This window comes from Ochlerotatus camptorhynchus, unplaced genomic scaffold (genome assembly GCF_037179485.1).
Source record: "Ochlerotatus camptorhynchus isolate MF236.1 unplaced genomic scaffold, CSIRO-AGI_Acam_v1.1 ptg000250l, whole genome shotgun sequence".
Taxonomy (NCBI): Eukaryota; Metazoa; Arthropoda; class Insecta; order Diptera; family Culicidae; genus Ochlerotatus; species Ochlerotatus camptorhynchus.
Window position 1 is genome coordinate 1,252,501 of NW_027040740.1, and position 20,000 is coordinate 1,272,500.

The 20,000-nt window shown below is 37.3% G+C and overlaps 1 protein-coding gene across 2 annotated transcripts in view; it reads left to right on the top strand.

The window, feature by feature from the left end:
* Positions 1-20,000, top strand: part of Myo10A (Myosin 10A) — a 105,367-nt gene that overhangs the window by 59,801 nt on the left and 25,566 nt on the right. Inside the window, exon 1 of one of the 2 annotated variants that reach the window (XM_065226389.1) lies at positions 9,212-10,782. The exons of the other annotated variant lie outside the window; for it this stretch is intronic. Within the exon in view, the coding sequence (XP_065082461.1) occupies positions 10,054-10,782 (729 nt within the window). The 5' untranslated portion in view covers positions 9,212-10,053. Of the gene's footprint in view, positions 1-9,211; positions 10,783-20,000 lie in introns of those variants that run through there. 2 annotated transcript variants of the gene reach the window in all.

The window sequence follows — 20,000 nt, forward strand, 5'->3', positions numbered from 1 at the left end:
ACAGAGACTGACGTTAAATAAAGGAAAGAAAGAAGAAGAAGAAGTAAATATTGTTTGAATTGTGAATTTCGGGAAATAAGTGCAAGATTTCCGAAAATCGCGAGACTTGAGGTAAGTGAGTATGCTGCAGTTGTTAAATATAAACGTTTTTCTTTATTTTTTCCTTGATTTTTCTTTCCGTCGATCTTGTTTTCCGTTCTGAGTACCAATGCTCCCGACGCCATTAAGGCAGCTCCCACACCTGGACCCTAAACAGAAAAAAAAGTTGTTGAATATTACATCCAAACTGCTGCAACCAGGTCAATCCATCGGTTGTGTAAAATAACGTTGTACGATGTACATCGATTTTGCGAACAAAATTACATCCATTAATGTAATATTGTATCTGCTTTTTGCTATTACATCATTATTTCATACATCAGCTTGGATTACATTGATCGATATTACATTTTTTTTTGCTGTGTACCTATCGATTTATCAACTCATGAACCGGAGAGAGATTTTATGCCTCAGAAAGGTTTTTTTAATCTAATTGGAATTCTGTTTGTTACTAAAAGAAAACAAAACATAATTGAATCAATAGACATATTTTTATTTCTACTGCGTATATTTTCAGGCTTAATATAATAAATATGATTGAATCAACAAGAAATCTCTTTTAAAAACGAACATATTTTTTTGTTGACCCAGCTGCCAAATTTGACAGCTCACGTCAAAACCATGAAAGCTCTTGTAAATTCGAAAAGATTTTCTTTTTGATTTAACAATCCATGGGTTTTTAGAAACAAAGATACTGGATTGTTGAAATAATAATGATTTCTTTTTGCAGCCAAAACAAAATGAAATTCTTATTAATTTTACGTCAAATATTATTGCGTTTAAAATATTTTTTCTGCGTATAAGATAAAGCTGTTGGAACAAAAACTTTCCATTTTAGTGTCCTCTTTCATGGTCCCTTTCATCCAAGGTAATTTTATGATTTTGCTGCCCCCTCGGTAGAGATGAAATTTTTCGCACTTTTTCATCAAAACAATCACACCAAAATCATGTCGCATTTTTTAATTAATCGATTAACAACTAATCGATTTTGTTAGCTGTGCTGTTATTTTTCCACCAATGGGCATGTATAATGTATGAATAAAAAGAGTTTACTTTACTTTCCCGTGCTTTTCTTACGGGAAAAGTAAAGTAAACGCTTTTATTCATACGACCTAATGACGTGCACCACATGTTTGAAACGATCGGTGATGATCCTCTGGAGAAGTTAATGCTTATATGGGCATGATATAACCGATTACAAATATTTTACTTTTCGGTTCGGCAAGTTATTCACTGAGATTTAGCAAAATAAAATGCCGAGCTGTTCGATAGTGCCTACCTCGGCAAAAAATCTAACTGTGAATGTCATGGAGAACATATCCGGCAATGCAAACCTGTCACCTCACCAAACTCCCCACTGCTCCAATACAACGACGAGTTTAACGTCACCAAAGAGACGATAAACCGCACCACCGGAACTGTTCTCCACGACTCTGAAGGCAAACGGGGCTCAAATCATCCTTCACGTTAACCACCGCCAACATGGATAGTAATCATTCCGCGCACATTTTCTTCCATTTGATTCAAGCCGCACAATGATTAAATTTTCTTCCATATTATTTATTTTTTTCTAGGGTGGAACTTTCTTCCCCACCATTCCTTAAAATTAAAGTCAGCTCCTTGCGATAAAGACAAGAATGACAACTGTATCAAAACCGAATACTATTTCATTTCTTAATATTGATGGAATAATACGACATGCACTAAACTAAGGACAAAAATATACTACAATAGATCAAATTACTGACCGAAGTGGAAATAGGCCTCGAACAGAGGATAAAAATTATTTTGGTCATGTCAAGCTTAAGCTTCACTTGGGCCTGGAAGCTCCTCTCATGTAATTTTATATGTCGAATGATGACAGATCTTGCACAGTAACAGAATTAAAATTTTTAACGATCGTGTAAAAAGGCCTCTCGTTTAAAATTGCGCTATGGTTGACGTAAAAAACGAAATTGTTTGTAAGCTTGTATAAAACACTGATGATTTATGTGACATTGCAGTTAAATTAACATTAAATATAATATTAGTTTACGCTAAGTCTAGCGATAACTACGTGTGCGCTATATATCGCAGAAATTTACATGAAACTTCAAAACGATCTGGCCATTTACCCGAGGTTACCCGGATTATGTTTGGCTGTGACCAACCAGAGCGCCAGAGTACTTAACCTGTCCACAAATGATCTTGTTTTTAAATTCAATTGTGATGTAATGTGTCGCAAATTGAGTTTTGACTCAGGTCAAATTCTGGCCACTTACCCGAGGGTTCCTTGAACATGACCAACTGTGGCCAAAATAATATGCCTCCAATGATATTTTTTCAACATTATCATGTGATTTGATGTGTCGCATGAATACTTCTGAATCATTTCAGAGTTTGGTCACTTCCCCGGGAGTTTCTAAATTTATTCATATTTCCGGAATCACATGATGATGATTATGGTCCCACCTCTTACCCCTACAAAGGTTTGAGCTGGACGATTTATCTTTATGATAATTAAATATGACATTTGAACCAGGTTAGCAAACAAAATCGAACTGGTTTCAGTTACAGATATAAATTCCCTCTAGAGTTTACAGTTGCTTCACAGCGATATAAATGTGGAAAAGCTCAGGCGTCCACCTCTTAGTTCGCCTTTTTGTTCACCTAAAATATTAATAAGTATTACAAGCAATCAAGAGTTAGTGAACAATCAACAAAGCATTCTATTACACTAGCAACCCCGCAATCTGACTACTTTTTTTAATTAATCTACTATTAAATCAAATATTAAAAATCTATTATCACCATCGTGGCGAACAGAAATAGTTTATGCAGTGCTACAATAATTATTAAAAAAAAAAAAAAAACATCATGACAGCTATCCATATAAAATAGTCCGTTAGAGATAACTTCGACAAGATACATAATTTGTCAATTCATAAAAAAAATCACTGGATAACTATTCAAAAGACAGTTTAACGTGTGAAATGCAGTGTCTTTTAAATTCTGTAAGTGTTGCTGAACGTTTGATATGTGTAGGCATCGAATTGAAAACATTTATTCCTTACTTGTGAAGCACAAGTCAAGAAATATGGTGTTCTTATTTCAACCGCGTTTCTAGTTTTATATCTATGAAAGTCACTTCCATTTTCAATTCAATCACACAAATATCGAGGAAGCAAACCGTTAACTACTTTACAAATGAACACCATAGTCAAATATACAATTCTTTGCTTCACCGACAACCATTGTAAGGCGTCTAGCATCAAAGTTGAGGAAGTGAATCTATTACATCTCAAAATCAAACGCATTATTTTATCCTGCAAGCGCTGTAATCTCGATATATGTGTTGCATTGGCCAGAAATAAAATGGAAGGGCAAAAGTCAAGATGAAGAGAGATGATTGATTTGTATAGCTTTATTTTACTGACAATAGTTAAATCGTTTTTCAGTCGACATAGAATGCCATACTTCTTGGCAATTTTCTTGATGACATTGCCAATGTGAGAGTTGAACTTAAGTGTGTCATCAATAATCACGCCAAAATATTTAATCTCCTGAACGCGATCAATAGTCTCATCATCATTTACAACAGAGACATTCTCATTTACTCGATTCCACGAAATTACCATAAATTTAGTTTTACTTGTATTCAATTTCAACTGCTTATACTTCAACCATCTACTTAGAGAACGCAAATCTTCATTCAAGTGTAAAACGGCATCATCTAAATCTTTAGCTGCAATGAATAACACAGTATCATCTGCGAAAAGATTAATGTCGCAAAATCGTAAAACACTTCGCAAGTCAATAATATACATAATAAACAACAGGGGCCCTAATACACTTCCCTGGGGCACTCCAAGGTTATTTCCCATGGGACTGGAAATAGAATAATTAAAAACAGTCCGTTGAGTTCTGTCAGACAAATAGCTTTCAAACCATATACACTCAGGTCTTTTTTTACACGGAGGATACGTACCGTGTAAAAAACAACCTAAGAGATTTTGATTTTTCACATGCTTAAATGTTTTTAAAAAATCGGATTTTGATGCCATTTGTAATTATAGCACGCTATGGTCCATATAGACATATTTTAAAAATGTCTGTATTTACACCAAAAATTGTGATTTTTTTCTAAGTATGTCATTCGATTGATAATGTGATTGGAATCAAGTCGATAGGTTGTATCGTTGTCGAGAAATCGTTAAAAACGTACCGTGTAAATCGCGAAAAACCGTGTAAAATAACAGTGTAAAAAAACCGCGTAAAAAAACCGTGTAAAAAAAGACTTCAGTGTATATGCAGTACTCGTAATGCCAAAGCGCTTGATTGATCTTAACAATCCACATGGAACCAAACTGGATAAAATTTCAATAGAGTTCTAGGCAAATAGTGCCATGCTGTCAGTAATTATGAAAATAAAACGAACAGCTTACGATAATCCATTGTCAGTACTGAAAGGTAAGCACTCTCAATTCATTCTAGAACTGAACACTAGGCGCACTGCTATAAAATGAACTGAGTTTCCGGATTCTAATTGGACCACACTTTATTCCTGGTTCAATTATCGGGAAATCCGGGTATCAAATAAAAATCCCGGGATTTCCCTGAATATCGGAAAGAACCCTCTAATCATTTCACAAGGTGATGGGTTTTGCAGTTCTTTCCATCCGAGTTATTTTTTGTTAATTCGAGTTAATAAAATCCTTCTTCATTCCTTTATTAAACGTCGGTCTCTGTTCCGCAATCTAGTGCCAATCACCGACCGACATCGATTGCCATCCATTGACGGCAATCGAATGTGCAGGAAGGCATCTTCCGCACCTGCGTAGGATATCGCACCCATTCAAACACACATGGGCCGGGACCAACGGGTTTACGTCCCTTCCGAAGGAAGACGTGACCAGAGATTTTATGCCTCAGAAAAATCCCACCGACCTCGGCTGGGATTGAACCCAGACCCATTGGGGTGAGAAAGCAGTCACGCTTACCACTACACCACCGGCGCCGACAGTTAATAAAATGTTATATATTAAATTGTAAAATAGGGGACATGCCTCTAATGTTGGTCTATGGATCTAAGATTGGGCCCATCACTAAAAATCAGCTATTTATCAATTTTATCTAGATGAACGCATCATTGGGACGGTACTAATGGATATGTTTGGCCACTATTGGAAATTTAGTCAATTGCTGAATTTATGTATGGGCCCAAATTAGGAGCATTTAGGCCGACATTACATCCATTTCCCCTATCAATGCTATCCACTTTTTCAAAAAATGTTAACTAATATTTTTGTTTAATTTATATTTGTCGTTGAACTTCCCGCATAATCCAGGACCATATTTGGAGGGTTTTTTGTCTACTTTTAAATGATTTACAAAAATGAATGTATGACTCCAACGATTCATAAAAAACTATATTCTTACCATACCATAAATTGTTCTGACGATTCCGTACATGGAAAAGGGCACAACTACTATATGGGTAAAGGGCGGTTAAGTATAACTACTATGCCAAAACGGAGATTTTTCCAAAAAAAATTTATCGATACTACATTCTGAATGGATGATACATAATCCATTTTCCCCTTAAAATTATATGACTTATCGTTTAGAAACAATCGAATGGAATAAGAGATCTGCTCATAGGCGTAGCCAGAGGGGGCAACTCAGCCACACAAAGGCTTTCGGTGAAATGGCGTTCGGTGAAATGCCATTCGGCCAAATTTTCCATAGTAATTTTTTTTTTCGCCCCTCCCTAGCTTGAAATCTGGCTACACCCTTGGATCTGCTTGCTGTATTACAGTCCTTATTGTTATTAAACCGTAGTAGAAATAAATGTATTGATTGACGAGTACCATTTATTTTTATTCTTTTCATCAAAATAAAGTCGGCAATAAATCTATCGTAATTAACACGACCCACTCAAACTATCCGAAACCACTTCTTCCCTTTTTCAATCACGTCCGCATTGATCACATGACCAAACTCTCAGCAAACAGGACGACTCGTAAATCTCACAGATTCGGATCTCACTTCACCTTTCTTCAGATAAATCCGCGTCATCTCATTGGCAGTTGCATTTTGGTTAATGCTTATAAGGAAAATTGACGCAAAATCAGAAAAGTTTGATTTCATGTTTCAATATTTCCCCTAATTTTCCCCTTAAGTTTGATGGTACCTGTTTCTTGGCAACTTTTGTCAACTAGCATTGAAACCACCAAACTTTTGCACCACTTTTAGCATGGCAGGTAATCAAAAGACTGAATAATTTCTGTGAACACTTATACAACCTCATACTGGTATGTCCAAGTTTGATGGATTAACTTATATCAAACTAATAAGATTACTGCAGATCTCAGCATGTGTGAAGTATTAACCTGTTCGGCCATTAATGGAGGATAATAACAATTTGTGCAATACATAACATGTCATTATTACTTGTGTGATCATCCAAGTAGAATTGTTTAGCATTGTTTAAAGAATATTACTACATGCGCAATAAATAATTATGAGTGAACGGTATGCCGTACACTAACTACATGCAGTATCGTCGATATAAAAATTTCAACCATACGCCAATGATGAAAACATGAGGTAGCACTGTAACGAGTCGTGTATATAGTACACACTTTATCGTAAATGGTTTTAGATTATGCGGGTTAACCATAAAACATTAAAACTCTGAACTCCGGTAAAATGTGTAATGTAAAAAGGCAAAGTCATAACTCAGCCATTTATTGACGAATTCCAAATTTATTGGTGCCACTTAAAACTAAAGACTGTTAATATTTATTCGGTATCAATAGGTTTAGAATCTATTGGTAAATTGCTGAGTAATATATTTCAAACATTGCCAATTTGACGTTACATATTTTACCGGAGGCTTCGTGTTCGGAGCGTAAAAAGTTATACTTTAACTTGATATTCTAATAAACAGGGTGACTGGTAGCTCACGTTCAATCCGAAACAGTGTAATAGAGGACCTTAAAGCATGCAAAAAAGTTCTACACAATATCTCTATTCCTGCTTATAACGGAGATATTAAGGAATGTGCGTAACCACTTTACCTTTGATCCGCCCTAAATGCCAAGTCCAATCCACTTAGCGATCTACACTGGCAACACCAACCCTGCAAATAAAATTCACGTAAAGTTCACCCAAAAAGGTGAACCATAGATTTAAAAAATATCGATATAGGGTATAGTTGTGAACTGTTCAGCGGATAGTGTATAGAGCATTTTACGAGACGTTTCTAATTCAACTCATTCAACTCGGTTACTTACCGACGGAGGTGACAAATTTTCATATGATATTTTCATCTTGATCCCCCCTTTTCATAATTGGAAGTGACAATATTTCGTATGATATTTTCACCTTGGTCCTTCCTATTCATAATTGAAGGAGGAAATTTTTCATATGATACTATCACCTTGGTACATGAAAGTTTTCATCTTGGGCCCCCTTTTTCATAATTGAAGGAGGAAATTTTTCATATGATATATTCACCTTGTTTCCCCTTTTTCATAATTGAAGGAGGAAATTTTTCATACGATATTTTCACTTGGTCCCTCCCTTTTCATAATTAGAGGTGACAAATTTTCATATGATATTTTCACCTTGGTCCCTCTTTTTCTGAATTGGATGTTACAATTTTTCATATGACATTTTCAACTTGGTCCCCCTTTTTCATAATTGAAGGTTACAAGTTTTCATATGATATTTTCACCCTTTTCATAATTGGAGGAGACAATTTTTCTTATCATATTTTCATCTTGGTCCCTCTTTTCATAATTTAAGGTTACAATTTTTCTATGACATTTTCACCTTGGTCCCCATTTTTTATAATTGAAGGTGGAAAGTTTTCATACGATATTTTCACCATGGTCCCCCTTTTCATAATTGGTGCTGACAATTTTTCATATTATATTTTCATCTTGGTCCCTCTTTTTCATAATTCATAAATTCATCAGAAACAACTTCTAATTTTCACCTGAACATGTATATCAGAGATGCTAGTTATTTCAAATTTAACATTTCTCCAAGTTTTCTCCGAATTTGTTAATCAGAGGCGCAAGTGTTCAAAGCTAACCTTTGTTATGTGCAGTATATTTTTAATATTTAGCATTTACGGTGAAATATTGCTCTCATTTGACCTATTTTGTAAACTTTTTTTCTGTTTGGAGCTACGTAGTCATCGACTACCCACAACCACAGCACTGCTAACGGCTGTGAGAAGCAACATCAATATCATAAAATTCTGTCAGGCAAAACAACTCCTGTCATTTCATAAAATGGACTATGCTTATTTTTCTAGATCACTAAGTGGTTTGGTATTGGCGCTTGGGTGCTTCGAAGTTAGGGTGGTCACAATCATTAAAACTTTAATATTTCCGTTATAAGTAGGAATTTAGGTATAGTGTCGAACAATTTTTAACATGATTTGAGGTCCTCTATCACCCTGTTTTGGAGGACTGCATGAATAAACGATCTACTAAAGTATCTAGTTAAAAAAAAACTAGAAAATAATTTGAAAAATAAAACGTCTTACACATGTGTGAGATAATTTAAAAAATCATAAAATCATCAATGATACCCAGTTTAAAGTTCCAACAAACTGATGTTTATAGGAAGTATCTGTAACACAATTTGTGATAGTGTATCGTATCGATAATCGCCAGACTCGTCAGATTGGATTATTATCTAAGGAACTGAAAACCAACATTGCCTATGAGCTACTTAAAACGTTCCTAATAATAAATGAAAAATTGGAAGTAAAGTAACGAAATCGGGATATATTTACTCTAGAAGAATCCCATGCTTTTCACTTCCAGCTCTGCAATTGGCTCATAAGGAAATCCGTGAATGAGAGTGTCATTTTATTTCAACCAGTTGTTTGTCTTTTAGCTACGCAGGCTGCATAAAACAATCTTCACAAGTTGAATATCACTAAAATCAGGTTTGCTAATCATAAAATGATTAAGTTTACTCTCGCTCTCTCACCTGCTCAGTGTATGCACCGCATTGCTGGTCCGGCCGTACACTTGCAGAGAGAAGGCTCCAGCATCAATCGCACGAAAGTATGTTGGACAACGGGCACTTTCACGCATGCTGCAAATTTTTCAACCACCAGTACCCGGCCGAACTTCGACCAATACACATTAATCCGCTGTACCGTTTGATGAAGCCTGGTGGTTATTTGTAATTTCTCTTTTTAACTTTTTCTGGTGCAGCCTACCTTTCCATCCCATTTCTCGTGTGTACGCGCAAGTGCTTCTAAGTGGTCAGTCAGAGACCAGAAATAGCGTTGATTGAGGAATTAATAACGCATCTGCTCTTTATTGTGTAAGGTTGTGTGAATAGAAGACCTAGTTCCGATTTCACGATTGTTCGAGTACATTTAATGAATCAGCAAAGTGCAAGCCTAAGAAAACGCATAGAGTGCCAACTGGTTGTGAATCTTCAACTGTAGTCATGAATCTTGATTTGGATATTACGTTTATTTTATCGACATTCATAAAACCGTTGCAATTTCACGTAGCGGTTTTCTATCGATTTCGTTGATCATTCCAATTGCGTTTTGCTCAGGTATCCAATTGATTGAAGAGAGTTTATTGATTAACTTATTCGCTACATTTTTTTTTTTTTCAAACTCAGTGCCAAAATTAGTGTGCTACTTGTCGTGTGCGTTGACCGTTAAATGATCATAGCCAAAAAATAGAGATAAGTTGGTTTTGTGTGACGCAAATGTGAATACGTGTTATTGCAATTCAAAATATTGATTGTAGATTGGCATGCAGTGAAAATCGTTCGAGATGTTTTATCCCTAGTGATGTCATTAACCGTGGATATTGCATTGATCGTTGCATGTTAAATCTGAAAGTGCAGCATAATCAGAGCATGAAAAAGGCATAGAAAGTCGCGCGTGAGTGTTTTCGCTTGCTTTCGTCATCGTCGCTAACCATGGGTCCAACGGACGATACTAGAGTCGCTGAAAAACCACAACGAACGTACGATCAAAGCAGCGGTACTAGTAGCAGCTCGTATAAGTGTTACGAAGGCATTCCGACACCCAGCCCAATCTCGCCAGCGGAGAGCAATTTTGTGAGGAATTATGATCACGGCAATAATAGCAGCCAACACAGCCGTAGCATAAATCATGAATCAGATATTGATACACTGCACAGACCTGCATCACTAGATAGTTTAGTAAACTTGCCAGAGCAGACGTCTAATATGGATGATAAGTTCGAAAGGCTGTCGGATTCGGATTCGATGGCCGAAATATGCGAAATCACTGGCGAAACGCGAGTTGACATTCATCGAAGAAGTGATCTGGACGATTTGCAAGATGTGCTACCAATGGACGAACCAGTTATAAAAGCATACTTGGAAAAGTCACACGTGCAATGTGAATACATAAATTGTGGATTTAAGAAAGATCAGAATAGTCAAAATACAATTGATGTGATACAGGAAGATTCTGAACTGTCTGATTTGTTCAAGGCTAGTGCAAGCACTGCTTCGACATCGGCCGCCAACTTGCAATCATCGGTAAAAAATAGACGAAATAGTATTGCTAGCTCTGGATCCGTTGGAAGAATGGAAACCATTATAGAAGAACCGATAGAACCAAAAGTATCAGTCAAGGAAATACTTGCCCGATTTGAAACACTTCGAGAAAGTGCAGAGGTAAATAAATGATATTGAAGTGGATTTAGCAATTATTGCATGAAAAGCAAACATGGATGCATCTCACGCTCATTTAGAAACACCTAGTAGTTCAAGGTGTTACTAAATCAGTAATTTTAAATCTGATAATCAAGCTGCAGTAAATTTACAAGTTGACTAATTTAAAAATGTAATTAAAAACATAATTTTGTAGCTTGATTATACAGGGTGATTGGTCATTCCGAAACAGGGTGTTAGAGAACCTCAAACAATGCTAAAAATGTTCTACACTACACCTCATTTCCTGTTTATAACGGAGATATTTAGGTGTGACCATCCTACATTTGAACTGCCTAGCGGAAATACAAAACCACTTAGAGGTCTAGAACGAAAAGTCAAATTCAGCTAGAAGTATTCGCTATCCATTGAGCAGCTCAAAACTAGAGTCTATGTATATATTATAAACCAACTCAAAACTATCAACAAAATCGGTCAACAAAAACTCATATTTCATGGGGCAAAAGATACCAGGACTGCACGACTAAGCAGAAATGTTTAAGTTTTTCAAGCTGATGCCAATGTTATGCTTATAAATGTCTAAAAAATGTGGGTTATTAGGGCACCATTGTTTTTTTAGTTCAACCTCCCCAGTTGATAGTTGTGGGCTGCTCAGCGGATAGCGTACGCTTCTAGATGAATTTGACATTTTGTTCAAGATCACTACGTGGCTTGGTATAGCCGCTAGGGCGGTTCAAATGTGGTCACAAACATTAAAACCTAAATATCTCCGTTATAAGCAGGAATTGAGGTGTACTGTAGGACATTTTTTTGCTAGGATTGAGATCCTCTATCACACTTTGCAGATTGACGATGTACTACCAGTCACGCTGAATATTTTAACATATTTTCGAGCAGGTGTTTATTTATAAGAATGCCATTTAAGTGCACTGTGGAAAGGTTTGTGAAAGTAGTTCCACAAATTGAGAGTGTAGCAAAGCGTGAGTGAAAAAAAGTTATAGGGTATCTATGTGTGGTGAGAGGTTTAAACATTGATTAACATGATTTCAACCCTAACAATGCAAAAGGACCAAAGAACCAATTTAATCTCTTCATCGACTTTCTCTTAAGAACTCGGCTACAAAAACGTCTCCTGTGGACGTTGTTGATCGTTAACGTGAGGTTAACATTTTCAATGATAATTTGCATTGAAGACGTTAACGGGCGTTATCGTTATTAACAACCCTGCTCCTGTCGTAATTGTCGTATAAGATGCTAGATAATAGCGAACTGCGTATCTAAAATAGCCGTAAATATCTTTACATGGTCGTGGGGACTATCTTCATCGATTTTCTCTTTCGTTAATAAATTGGCCACAGAACCGTTTCTTGTCGTGTTTGTCGTATTATAAGCTGATAATAGCTTCTTTCATCGATCTGTGTGCTGAAAATAGCTAGGAATGGCTTAATATGGCCATGATGATGCAAGGAGAAAGTTGAAGAAGAGAATCTGTCAATGTTACTTAGGAACTAATACATTTTTCACCTTGAGTTGATTGGGTTGATTTTTTTTTTTAGTTTATTTGTTTTCCGTCGATCTTATTTTCCGTGCTGACCACCAATGCTACCGACGCCAGGAAGGCAGCTCCCACTCCTGGACCCTACATATCGACCCATCAACTCATGAACCGAGGACCAACGGCTTTACTTCCCTTCCGAAGGAAGGCGTGATCAGAGATGTTATGCCTCAGAACATCCCGGCGGTGCCGACTGGGATAAAACCCAGGCCTGCTGTGGTGAAAGGTAATCACGCCTACCACTACACCACCGGCGCCGCTAATTGGGTTGATTTCTCCACCAACATTTCAATAGTTCCCATCCTTCATTGATCAAGTATCTAGAGCAGTTCCAGGCCAAATGATGAACCGATCAAGCTCAACCTTCTTCGATTTACATGAAACTTTACATAATTGTTTGTTATGGGCAATCATTCGCTTTTTTGTTTCAAAATGGCGTCTACGACATTTTTCAATAATTTGTAGCACGAAATCGTCCCTTCTGACCGGATAGACGTCTGAGGCAATGTTACAGAGAAAACTAAAATCATTTTTATTATTTTTAAGTAAACATTTTAAAGAAGTTTTAGAAACATGAATATTTCAAAATGTCCCTGTTAAATTTTTATTTTTATTTTTAAGAAAATGCTTATGAGCAGTGCAAATTTTTGAAATATTCTAAACCTTGGATACTTTGAAATCGACAAAAATCGTAGAACACCAACTTGACAGCATGATTTAAAATGATTCAAATATTGTTTGTTGTGTTAAAACTACAGCGTAATAGCCAAAAGTTCACAAAATTTATCAAACGTTGTTGTCCAAGATTTACAATATTTCAAAAATTTGCATATTTCATGAGCTTGCTTTAAAAAATATAAAAAAATAAGAAGTACATTTATCCACATGATTATGATTATGATTATGCCACAATCGGCGATTTTACGATTCGTGAGCGCTCACTCTGAGTGAACGCTCACGGATCATAAAATGGCTGATTGTGACAATATGAAAGTGAAAATGGCAGGTTCTATGTGTCAAACACTTTCCAACTTCTTCTTGTAACTTATGATCTGGGATCATATAGCATCTTATGTACCGTAAAATGGAGTAACATTGATAGTTTTTTAAAGTATATTCTAAATAATTTTTATAGCAATTAATGTTTTTCAAATTTTATATTTTTAAAACAAGTACTGAGGATCCAAGAGTAAATTTGTTAGTAATATGTTTAACGGAAATTAAAGCATTTGCCTATTTTTTTAGTTTTGTGACCGAACTTCAGTTTGAAACACAAACAATTTAGTTCTTGTTCTTTAAATATGAAACTTTGAATGCGTATATAATCACAAACATCATAAGCAATAAGAATACAACATTAAATTTGTGAAGGCTATATCGGAAATACATTTTAAAAGTGATGGTTTGAGTACTTTTTCAAACAGGCGAAAAACACGAAAATTGGATCTAAAATTGGGCCCATCGCTAAAAATTTGCTATTTATCAATTTTATCTAGATGAATGCGTCATTGGAACGATAGTGATGGATATTTTTGGTCACTATTGAAAACATAGTCGATTGCTGAATTTATGTATGGGCCCAAGCTAGGGGCATTCAGGCAGACATTACGTCCATTTCCCCTATATAAAAACTATACGATATCTACGGAAATACCCTAAGCTACAATATGAAACCAATGTTCTAATTTGGAAAAAGCGCAGCGAGTAAATTTAATCTTTACATTACACTATCAAAGTTACCCGCATTATCAAAGATACCCCGTTTTACGGTACATAGAAATGTATCGCAGATGCGCATTGACTCCATTTTTCCCCTTGATTTGTTTTCCGTCGATCTTGTTTTCCGTAATGCTACCGACGCCAGGGAGGCAGCTGCGAAACCTGGACCCTACCATCTATCGACCCCTTCGACCGGGGTCCAACGGCTTTACTTCCCTTCCCGTGATCAAAGATTCTATGCCTCAGAAAATCCCGGTGGCGCCGACTGTTTGGACATTTTTCGTTGCTAAGGACACTTTCCTAGTGGATCTAGTGGATCGAATGATCTGAATTCCATGATGATTGGGAGAATGTAAAACATTATATCGTAAATAACCATCATTAACTCTATGTGCAAACCTGAATAGACTATGTTTCCGTTGGATCGTATGCCTCGTCTAATTTAACATACCATAATTAACGTAAAATTAGACGAGGTATACGTTCCCTCGAAAACAACGTAAATTCGTTATGATACCGTATGGAAAACCGACCTTTGTTCCGAGGCCCAGACGGCCCGAAAGGCATATTCCAACCTACTCAGCTCGTCAATATCGGAACATATCTGTGGATGTGTATGTAAGTATGTATGCATGTGTGGTACAAAATATAGATTGGCGTATTTCTCAGCAAATACAGCTCCAAAGTGGATACAATAAGTGTCATATGAAGGGTACAATGGTCCCATACAACACTATTGAATATTTGTTTTGGAATTGGTCAACTGGCTCCGGAGGTATGGCCGGAGCAAGTTCCGTTGAATACTTGACTAGAATTGATCAAACATGTGCCAAACCCATCATGCGACACATTAAATCACATGAGAATTAAGAATTAAATAACACCAATAGAATTCATAATATTCATAATTGGTTACACCAAGACATGTTGCGGGTACCCCAGAATGGTGGCCAGAATTTTACTTAAGCCAGAGTCCATCTTGCGATACATCAAATCTCATGAGAATTCAAGATCAAGATCAATTGTGTTTATATTGAGTTCTCAGGTGCACATTGACCACACCCGGGCATGTCCGGGTACCCAACCCAGGTGTCACATCATTAAATTACATTCAATTCAGGAACAATATCTGTACGCAAGACCATTTTGGGTGCTCCAAGGTATAAATAGATCTGACTTGAGTTAAATTTCATGATTGGATATATCATATGATAAATTTTAGGTTACATATCACAATCATCGCTGCATAAATTCAAATTTGTGTATAATATTATTATTATAATCACTTTGACACATTGTACGTCATTCGTAACACGTCCAAGGATGAGATTTAAAATCGTAACCTCTCGTGACCATCAGCGAGAGAGATATGGATGTTAACCATTGCACTACAGGCCAGGAATGCAAACTAGCGGGACCATTTTTGAGATGATCAACGTTGTCCAATTGACGACTTGGACAACGTTGATCATCTCAAAAATGGTCTCCAGAATGTTAGAGTAATAAATTTGATTTTAGCGCCATCTATGCAGATGAATTGCTTACTATCTGTTTATGGTCTTTATTACAGTAATGACACAATTTTATCAGCCCCTTCGCCAATCAGACTTTTATAATTCTATAATTTCATGTAACCGTAATTCAAAATCTTTCTCATCTTCAAGATGGATGTTTTATGTATACTTTTGTGCAATAAGACAACTGATAAAGTGCTTGGGTTTCGCAAACAGTTAGAAAAAAAAATCAAAAAGGGGGCTTGAAAAACCGGGTCATTAATGTATAATGAGAAACTTTACAGAAGACACCAAATGCTTCGTAGTGGAGTCATTAATGTTGTCCCGTAATTCCAAATCTTTCTTGTTCTTCATCAAGATGGATGTTTGAGGTATACTTTGGTGTAATAAGACCACTGAAAAAGCGCATAGGTTTAGTAGAACATTAGAAATAATCTTTAAAGGGGGCTTGTTAAATCGTGTCATTAATGTGTGAGAAACTTTTCAGAAGACTCCAAGTTACGGAAATGCTTCGTTAGAGTCATTAGTGTTGACTCGCTAGATTATGTTTCTGGCCCAGAGTGCATTGTGTTTTATCTTCCATCGAACAATCTGTAATCTACAATTTACAAATCAATTTCAGTGTTTTCGCAATTCCGTAACTCTGTAAAAATTCTAAGCATCCAATGATCCGTTGCGGAAAAGTGACAGCTAATTCTATTGTCTAAGTGTTAGATTTTCCGCCACGGATCAGATGCATTGTGCGTTGCCTTGATAAAAAATCTTTGATTGGTTGAAAACTCAACCTTTTTTGGATTTATCCGAAATGATGATAGGCAGAGAAAAGCGACAGTTATTCTGTGAGGTCTCTTTTCCAGCTCAATATGTGCCCCTCAAAATCAGGCATTCATTTACCGTCTACCAATATTTTCTTTCTACCGTCGATATAGGTTGAAGCAGCGAAAGTTATATAAAAACAATCACAGCAGTAAAAAACCATTCGATAACGGTTTCCACTATTCCCGTCTCTATGTAACCAGTGCCTGTGGAGATGATTTGATGGTTGGATACTTGATTTACGTTGTGTTTATCTCACTGAACATCTCATCTCCGGCGATAGGTGTGAAACTTTTACAACGCAGCAGTGTTCGTTCATGTTTATGCACTTTCTCAGTAATAGCTCTAGGAGTAACTACAAATATATCACATTGTTTTGCTGGGTGCGCTTTCGTACCAGAAGGACTTAATTATCAATAGAGGAAAGTGGTTTATGGTGTATGTTTATTTTTGGCTTCGCAATCTTTGTCATCGGTGATCAGTGAAGTTATAAAATCAAACATAAGCTCAAATAAAATTCTGCTAAGAATTAGGATACATAGATGGTTGGGTAAAAATACCCGCTCCCAACCATCTCTAGTTTGTATCCTGACGGTTCCTGACGGGTATGCAAAAAAAGGGGTTCGGGTCAGGTACGGCTGTTAACTAAAATTAACAACGTCGGGAACGGGTATTCGTAACATCTTATAAAAATAATAAAATAATGTTTTTGAACATCAAAACATACTTTTTAACAAATTTCTACTGCAAAGAACACATTTATGCGCCAATTTAAACCACGCAAAAAGTATATGTGTTCAATAAATTATAGATGGTCAAAAACAGGTTTGCTTAACCGATACCCGACCCGTACCCGTGCCCGACGAGTTCACGTACAAGTATTTAAAAAAAATATGATTTCGGGTTCGTGTCGGGTACGCGTTCTTAAAAAAAAAGTAGAAGTGTCTGTGCCTAGGGGCACGAACGGAAGCTTGACTTAGGACCACTAGTGGACGGAATAAATGTGAAGAGCATTTAGTTCTTTTAATTGATCAATTATCTATTATCTGAACTCTTTCCGTTTTTGAATTGTAGGCGTACCAAATTTGTAGTAATTTTTTTCAAAGAGAAAGTTGATTAAGAGAATCAATCAAAATAACTTGCACCCCTGCTTCCAAGTTTGGTTACAAGATTACAACTCTGGAGAGCATTTTGTGTGGTCGTTGGGGGCTTGTGGTTCTGAATATGGACAAACAAGCACAGATAAATTATATTCCAACTCTTTACTGTTATAAAGCTTGCTTCAGATAGAATTGGAACAAAAACCAATTGCCTGTATTTCAGTTATTTATTATTGAATTCAAGATCTTTTTTTATACAAATGTAGCGTTTTCTTCATACTTTTAAGAAAAAATACGGATACAATTATTCGTCACGGTTTCGAAGGAATTCTCGATTTTTTCCTGTAACACGGCTCATTAGGCGGCGCACACCTTCTTCGTCCATCGTTTTAGCTATCTTATTCCACCAGGTCTTCATCTGATTGATGTCATTGACAACCTTTCTCTTTGCCTTGAGTCTCCTCTTCATGATTGCCCAGTATTTCTCAATAGGGCGGAACTGGGGGCAGTTGGGTGGGTTAAGGTTTTTCGGAACAAACTGGACCCCTTTCTCTGCATACCATTCTTGAACGACTTTGCTGTAATGACAGCTTACCAAATCTGGCCAAAACATTACGGGATGGTCGTGGGATCGAATGAACGGCAAAGTTCCGACGTCATTGTCTTATTTGTAACGAAAACTTTGGTTTTTTTGCCACAGCTGCAAATGCCCTGCCAAATCATAAATTTTCGTGCAAATTTGCCGGCAAAAACAAATTTAAATTTGGCTGGAACATCCTCCCGAGCCGTTGCCAAGTAAAATTTTTGACCTGGGATTTGCCCGAAGTCAGCCTTGACATAGGTTTCATCGTCCATCAGAAGACACCCGTCGAACTTGGTCAGCACCTGGTCGTATAGCTTCCGCGCACGGATTTTGGCCACACTATTCTGTTTTATGGTCCGATTTGGCTGTTTGCTAGCTCGATACGACTTGATTCCTTCCCGGAGTCGAGTTCTCCTCACGGTACTATGGGCAGCACCGAAATTTCTGGCCAAATCACGGTCCGACAGATTGGGATTCCTCTTAATCGTCTTCAAAATCTTACCACGCAGTTTCCGGTCGACAGTTCCACTCCGACGATTGGCTTGAGGCTTCCGAATCGTCGTCAATGTTTCCTTATACCGTTTGATAACGCGCCATACGGTATTTCTGGGCAATTTCAGCTGTTTAGCTAGCCTAGATGCAGACCACAATGGATTTTCCAAATAACTGTGCACAATTTTTTCCCTTCTTTCGGCTTCCATGTTGATTGTTTACAAAGTACAGTCGATTTGCGGAATGTCAAAAATACATACGTGAAGCTGACAAAATTCCCGACACGTGGGTGCCAAGAACTTCCAAATCCGTCCACCAGGAGCACCACAATATGAGCAAAAGTTTGTTCCAATTCTAAATTAAGCAAGCTTTAAGCTTGATGGCCCTAAAAAGGGCCGTTTTATTGAAGAGGACATTCATGACCACTTACGCTTGGCGTGTTTAGTGTAGGTGACATCACGGACCTCATTTTCCAGGAACACCTTCAGCACACCTCGTAGATCAGACCGGAGATACGTTTGACACCACCACGGCGAGCCAAACGACCGATGGCGGTTATCTCGAAGAATTTTGCGATGACGCTTGGCGCCTCCTTTACCAGATCTTTTCCTCCTTTGCCACGACCAGTCAACTGCTGCTATTGCTGTTCACCACACCGTCCGAAGCGAAAATGAACTAATGCCATACAGCAGCGCTCTTTTATATCTTTTCAGGTTAAATCAGAATGATGTGCAACCAAGTGGTATAAAAGCTAGAAAGACTCCTCTCCCATTATGAGTAGTTTGCTATCAAGTAGCGACACTGGCTCTTTTCCTTTTGCGTACACGGCGAATGAGAACGACCCAAATTTGAGTTTAGTTCACTCATAATCGCCAAAAGAGCAGGAACTCAGCGATGAGTAAATTTGTCTCATGCTTTCCTGTGGAAAACCTTAAAAATCTGCCAGAAAATGAGGAAATTGACGAAAATTTTATTCAGTCTCGGAGTAGTACCAATAGACTGAGTGAATCCGATCTTTACTTTTCTCAAATTCGGGAATTTTTCCCTGGAAAATCCTGGGAAAACATGATGCAAATTCACTCATCGCTGAGTTTCTGCGCTTTATTTCTTATTTCTGAGATAACTAAACTCAAATTTGGGTCGCTCTCATTCGCCGTGATATCACCTTGAAACATATCGGCGCCGGTGGTTAGCGTGATTACCTCTCACCCCAGCAGGCCTGGGTTCAATCTCAGTCGGCACCACCGGCATGTTCTAAGGCATAACATCTATGATCACGCCTTCCTTCGGGAAGTAAAGCCGTTGGTCCACGGTTGAGTTGGTCGATTGTTAGGGTCCAGGTGTGGGAGCTGCCTCTCTGGCGTCGGTAGCTTTGGAGCTCAGTACGGAAAACAAATCTCGCGTCACTTTTCAATAGGTCCTATCTACATTGATCGATTCTC